This window comes from Tasmannia lanceolata, unplaced genomic scaffold, assembly GCF_043159265.1.
Source record: "Tasmannia lanceolata isolate RefF3 unplaced genomic scaffold, GAP_Taslan_0.1 ptg000003l, whole genome shotgun sequence".
Lineage (NCBI taxonomy): Eukaryota > Viridiplantae > Streptophyta > Magnoliopsida > Canellales > Winteraceae > Tasmannia > Tasmannia lanceolata.
The window spans coordinates 56807073-56814390 of record NW_027518680.1 but is presented as its reverse complement, the minus strand read 5'-3'; the positions used below and the strand labels follow the sequence as shown (position 1 = coordinate 56814390).

The window sequence follows — 7318 nt, the reverse complement described above, 5'->3', positions numbered from 1 at the left end:
TCCAACTAGCATCAGAGTATCCTTCTATTACAGTTGGATACCCACTATAACATAAACCATAGTCTATAGTTTTCTTTAAATATTTTAAAACTCTATAGAATGCATTCCAATGAGAAAAACTAGGATTACTGGTAAACCTACTAAGTTTACCTACAGCATATGCTATGTCTGGCCTAGTACAAGTCATAGCATACATAAGACTACCAATTACACTAGCATACCCTAGTTGAGAGATAGTCCTGCCAGTATTAAGATACAACTTTATATTTGGGTCAAAAGGTGTTGAAATGGGTGAACATTCAAAATGGTTAAACTTTTTAAGAACTTGCTCAATATAATGTGATTGTGTTAGAATAAGACCATTGTCCTGTCTTATGATTCTAATACCCAAAATCACATCAGCTTCACCCATATCTTTCATATCAAAGTTTTGAGAAAGATATGATTTAGTACTTTGAATGCTTGCAATATCAGTACCAAAAATTAACATGTCATCAACATATAAACAAATAACAACACCTTTGCCGCCCTTAAATTTACTGTATATACATTTATCTGATTCATGTATCTTATAACCATTTGACACTAAGACTTTATCAAATCTTTCATGCCATTGTTTAGGGGCTTGCTTAAGCCCATACAAAGATTTGATAAGCTTACATACTTTATGCTCTTGGCCTGGCAGAATAAATCCCTCAGGTTGTTCCATATACACTTCTTCATCAAGTTCACCATTTAAGAATGCGGTTTTAACATCCATCTGGTGAATGTGAAGTTTGTATATGGAAGCAAGGGCAATCAACACTCTAATGGTAGAAATCCTAGCAACAGGTGCATATGTGTCAAAGTAATCAATACCGGGTTTTTGAGTAAACCCTTTGGCAACTAACCTTGCCTTAAACTTTTCTATGGTCCCATCTACATTGATCTTCTTCTTGAAGATCCATTTACATCCTATAGGTTTAGACCCAGGTGGTAGATCAATCAAAATCCAAGTTTTATTACCCATGATAGAATCCATTTCGTCATTAATTGCTTCTTTCCAAAAAGCAACATCTTGTGACTTTATGGCTTCTCCATAGGTTTGAGGGTCACTTTCTATGCTTAAGTTTAACAAGACAGAACCTTAGAGTTTTTCCCTTGTCCCTTCTACCAGGTAGGTTACAAAGTCAGGGCCAAAACTCCTATCCCTTCTATCTCTTGAACTTCTTCTTATTTTACTAGGTTGTACACTAGGTTCACCAACTTCTGTTTGTGATTCTAAAGGATGATCTACAGAAGTTGTAGGTTCAATTTCTTTAGGAATTGCAGTGAACCTATTTTCATAGAAAAAGGCATCTTTAGATTCAATTATGGTATTGACATCTATGAAATCATTAGGTTCTATAACTAAGAACCTATAGGCCTTACTGTGACTAGCATATCCCAAAAAGATACACTCAATACCCCTTTCACCTAATTTTCTTAACTTAGGTTTAGGGACTTTAACTATAGATCTACAACCCCAAACTTTAAGGTAACTTAAGTTTGGTTTCCTTTTCTTCCACAATTCATAAGGGGTTATATCAGATTTCTTACTTGGTACCCTATTCAAAATGTGACAAGCTGTAAGTAAGGCTTCACCCCAAAAACTTTTATTTAAACCAGAATTAACAAGCATAGCATTAATCATTTCAGTAAGTGTCATATTCTTCCTTTCTGCTACACCATTTTGTTGTGGTGTATAAGGGGCAGAAGATTCATGGACTATGCCTACTGATTCACAGAAATGAGGAAAGTGATATTCACCACCTCTATCTGATCTGAGACATTTAATGCTTGTTATACATTGGTTTTCTACTTCAGTTTTATAAATCTTAAATTTTTCTAAAACCTCATCTTTATGACTAAGTAGATAAACATAACAGTACCTAGAATAATCATCAATAAATGTAACAAAGTACTTTTTACCTCCCTTTGTGGGAACACTATGTATGTCACATACATCACTATGAATTAAATCTAACAAGTTAGAAGTTCTATCTACTTTAGGAAATGACTTAGTGATTATCTTGGTTTGCATGCATGTTTTACATCTATCTACTAAGTCATTTTCATATTTAGGAATTAAGGTTAACTTAACCATATCATTCATTTTCCTAGTATTTACATGTCCTAAACGATTATGCCATAAAGATAAAGAAGAATCCAAAACATAAGCAAAGACATTCACTTTATTGATATTAAGTTTGAACATCCCTTCATACATATATTCCTTCCCAACAAAGGTACCCCCCTTAGAAAGAATGAACTTGTCAGATTCAAATACAAGTTTGAAGCCATTCTTGTTGAGAATGCTTCCAGACACTAAGTTCTTTCTAACTTCTGGTACATGGTAGACACCGGTTAGAGTGAGTCGCTTGCCGGATGTGAACTCAAGTTCCACCTTGCCCTTCCCTTTGACTTCTGCTGTCGACGAATTTCCCATGTATAACACGCTTCCATCTTCAACTGTTTCATAAGTTGAAAACAGGTTCCTGTCTTTACAGACATGCATCGTCGCACCAGAGTCAATCCACCAATCATTGCCATCTTCAAGCATATTTGCCTCTGAAATCATGGCGACAAACTTTTCTTTGTCTGTTGGTGCACCCGACTTCTTATCCTTAAGAAGTCGGCACTCACTCTTGTAATGGCCTGGTTTGCCACAGTTGAAACAAGCACCCTTTCTTTTCTTATTCTTATTAGTATTCTTTTCAGGGTGTTTGTTTCTCTTCCAATTGCCTTTTCTTTGTTGGTTCGAATTCTTGACATTTTCCACCAAATGGATCTTAGAGGATACAGTTTCATTTTCTTTCTTGTCTCTGATTCTTGACTCTTCCTCAATCCTGAGGCATTGAGCCAAGTCTTCAATAGACATTTCCTCTTTCTTGTGTTTTAGACTTTTTCTAAAGTCTTTCCAATTTGGTGGAAGTTTGTCAATAATTGACGGGACAATGAAGGAATCATCAAGAAGGATGCCTTGCAAATGAATTTGATTAATTACATGTTGTATTTCATGTAATTGATCAATAACAGACTTATCATCTACCATTTTAAAATTTAAAAATTGACTCACAGTGAATTTCTTGCTACTGGCATCTTCCGCCAAGTATTTGGCTTCAAGTGCATTCCAGATTTCACTTGCTGATCCCATGCCTTGATATATGTCAAATAGTGTATCTGACATAGCATTTAGGATGTGCCATTTGCAAATGTAGTCATCCTGTTCCCACTTCATCCTTGCACGAGCCTCCGCCAAAGTTTCATTTTCATTTGCTGACGGCTTTAGAGTAGTGAGAACATGGACCACTTTGAGTGATGTCAAAATGAAGTGCAACTTCTTCTGCCAGCGCTTGAAATTTCCTTTGTCGAAACGTTCGAGTTTGACAAAGTCTTGGGTCATTTGACGAACTGAATAAAGTGCCATTGAAACAACAGTAGAAAAATCTTGTCTTAAGATTGTTGGAAAATTTGTTGAGGGTACGGTTGATGATAGAAAACAGAAACTTGTTGCTTCAAGGCGTGATATCACTTTCCTTAAGACAAGATTCGCCCCCACTAGTAGTGTGCAAAGGGGATCCGCGAATTGCCTCCAAGATACAATGAAGCCTAGTAGGGAAGCCCTACTAATGTTTGATGACGCGTAGCACTAGCGGAATCAAACCCGAAATGCCCTTCCGAAATCTCAAGCCTTAGAGAAATCTCTAGATTCTGTTTCTGCAGAAAAACAGTATCTAGAACAGTAAACAAAAGAAAAACAGTATGTAGAAATACTTGGGGATTTTTGTAGGAGTGTAGAAGAGAGTGTAAAATCAGTCAGAATTGCCAATTCGATTTCTATCTGAAATGACTGAAGTTTGCACATTTTTTATAGACCATCTGGTGTCTTTTCAGTGTGAAAAACACCTCTACAGGGCACCTTTCCAGAATGTTTGAAATCTGACCGTTAGATCGCACCCATTGATATTGAACGGTCCTGATCGATCCTAGATGTGACTGTTGGCTTGAGTAAAACCTCTCTCCAACCCGGTCATCGTTAGATCAACCATCTATGGTGTGGATCGCACCCCCTTGGCACATGACCGTTGGGGAAAGGGACACAACCCATTTGATCACACCCTTTGACCGTTGGAGTCATGGGCCCGTTGGGCCGACCGTTAGGCCCGAACCGAAACGCAACCCAACTGAACCATTCGGCTTGATGGGCCTGCGAACCATTTGACCCACCCATCCGACCGGTCCACCTTCATCTTGATCCAACGGTGCAGATCAAATCTGGAAAAATTAAAGGCTCCAATCGCTCCTCGCGACGTTGCGTACGTGCGCGCCTAATAAAGCGCCAATAAAGCGCCCTATAGCCCATTGCCCACGCCGCGCGCGCGCGTGCGCGTGTGCGAACGGTGCGTTGCACCGTCCCGCGGGTCCAACCATGGGTTCAACCCAATGTGCAATCAACAAGAGTTAGAAAAGGTAGTGCTTTATAAGCCCTTCTCTTTCTTTTCTCTCATCCGATGTGGAACTATCTTTTCAACTACACTTCTACATCCTTTTGTAAAAGCAAATATTTCCAAGAAAACATTTTCTTTTTCCCAAACGCTTTTGATAAAATATTTTCCAAAACACTAAAACATGTAATATACATGATTTTGAAAATGCAAAATCACTAACAATTTCAACAGTTTTGATGTGGGTAATACCCAGTCCACCGTAAAGAAGCTTATTTTTTATTTTCTAAATGGGTGTCTTTATCAAAATTTAGCACAACTCAATTGGAATGGGTGCCATTATCAATTGAGCTTGAGGTTCTTTAAAATTATCACTAGGATATTTACTAGATTTGGCATGTTAAATGGGATGAAATTGGAGGGATATTTGATGAATTTGCCGTGGACTTGGGATGTGGGGTGTTTGAGAAATTGCAGGAATGAATTTTATTGAAGTTAATTAAAAGTGAAGTATTTGATTAGCTACACTAAAACCTTTATCTTTTAGCAAATCATCAGTCCCACAAAAAAAACAGTAGAAAATATAAACAACCAGAACAAATCCAATGCCCAAAAATACACGGAAACATGGTAAAAGTTGTTTCGATGGAGTGAACCACCATCTCCACCCAAGCTATGCACAAGGAAGGACCCACCATTTCACACCATGTATAGCATGGGCTAAACTTCATCTGTGATTGTGGGTCCCACCATTTTCCACCCAAACCAATGTATAAGGTGGGGCCCACCATTTTACACCTCATGTTTGATGGGGTGGGGGTCCATTTTACACATGTTTCGATGTGGTGAGCCACCATCTCCACCCAAACTATGCACAGGGAAGGACCCACCATTCACACCATGCATAGCATGGCCAAGAATGCAAGTATGTGTGGTGGTGGGGTGACAACTGGTTAAATAATAAATGACAAGGTGAGTTCGTCTCATTATCAAAACATGTTAATGTGATTATCAATATGTGTGCGTGTTTTGAGTAAAATGTTTAGGCTCTGTTTGGTTGCAAAAAGTAGGGAAGACGGCTGAGCATTTCTAGGAATATGAAATACCAAATGTTGTTTGGTTGTCATTTTTTAGCTCAAATCCCATTGGACTACTAGACATGGAAGAGACATCATTATTAGCTTTTTGCTTAGGTAGCGCCTATGTGGCAGGATTGTCCCCTCCCCTACTTTTCCAATGCCAAACTTTGTTTTTGGTAAATTTTAGAGGGGAGAAGAGTAGAATATGATATGTCATGTGTAATCATTACTTTTATTTTGTTAATGACACCCCTCCATTCTCCCACATGCTTTGACATCTAACCAAACACACTACCAAAATTCTCCAAAATTCTCTCTAATCTTCTCTAGACAAGTCTACACATATCCCACCCTTGTCACCTCCTTGTTGACTAATACGTCCACTAAAATCTCATCTAGGCAATTTATATGGGATTTGCTAGGGACTTTGGGAGAAAGGCATTTTGTGGCTTGAAAAAGCAGCCACCTCATGTGAATAACAATCCGACATATAATATGGAATTTCTAATATTTGATTTCTGTCTCTTCAGTTTCATAAAGGAGACGACATATAATATCTACATATGTGCCTTTGGAAAGTTTAAGTTAGTGATAAAACTCAGGTACCATAGAAGGATCGTAGTTGAGCTTGGCCTGTAGTCTTTTGCCTGCATTAGTCTCAGATGAGTGATCAAACCTGCACCAGCTTATGCGAACCAAAGCCAATGCTGCCATTGGTTCAGTTATCTGATTCATGTTGATGAGACCGCAACCACAGGGCTCGAGCCGGAGTGTTGTTTCATGACTGGTGCCGTATCATCTGATGGTCGATTCAACAAACAAAATATAACAGATCTCAAATAGTATTTTGATACTAATATTCCTTGATGATGCAGAAATAGAACAATCTCATTTGAAGAATATAGAAGTTTGATGCATTTAGCTGAGGAACAAATGTATCTGTTCACTTAAAAAAGAGGGTCGCGAATAAGTGCCGCATCCGCACTAGCTGGGTGTTGGGAAATATAGTTCCTTAACCTTGAATGCTGGCTTAAAGTTTCATGATATTTTGTTGAATGTAAATGGTTCAAACGGGCATTACCATCACCATAATATCTACGAGCAATGGGGAGGCTTTCGGCAAAGACAGAGCTATGAATTTGATCGCTGGTAACAATCCATGTTACAAATATCTCCAACATTTTCAAAAGGGAAATGATTTCAGAGCTACCATCGTTTGATAAAGATGCGCGCCACATCTTGTCGTTTAGTATTTAAAGGGCTGTAAGAGCTTTTTGAGAACCATAATATTTTTCTCACAGCCCTTTAAATACTAAACGACAAGATGCTTAGCACATCTTATCAAAACAAGGTAGCGCTGAAATCATTTCCCTTTCAAAATATAGAAAGTTTATCGTGACGTTTTTATAAAACGATAAAATCCCGAAATAATCCCAATAATTTAAGAAATAGCAATATTTTCATTTAGCGTGATAATATCACGATATTTTTTGCGGTGTTTTTTATTTTTTCTTCATTTATATATTTTTATATGATTTTATTTTTATCATTTTTTCCTAATATAAACCCAAAAAATTTTATATATATATATATATGAGGAAACTGTTGGTGAGCTAGCTTGCCCAATCACATGGGTCCCACATTTTGGGGAGTGATCCAAACCATTCATTTGCAAGGCCTTATCATAGATAGGGTGTTTGGTACACCCCCCATCTATGTAAGGGACTTTCAAATGAATGGTTTGGATCATCCTAACAAAGTGGGCCCCCATGT

General features: G+C 37.9%; 1 protein-coding gene across 3 annotated transcripts in view; it reads right to left on the bottom strand.

Moving 5' to 3' along the window:
* Window positions 1-6017: 6017 nt before the first annotated feature.
* LOC143856331 (Galactose oxidase/kelch repeat superfamily protein) overlaps window positions 6018-7318 on the bottom strand; it is a 60712-nt gene continuing 59411 nt past the window's right edge. For all 3 annotated transcript variants that reach the window (XM_077366536.1, XM_077366528.1, XM_077366541.1), the window contains one exon: window positions 6018-6344. In XM_077366536.1, the coding sequence (XP_077222651.1) occupies window positions 6277-6344 (68 nt within the window). In that variant the 3' untranslated portion in view covers window positions 6018-6276. The remainder of the gene's footprint in view (window positions 6345-7318) is intronic.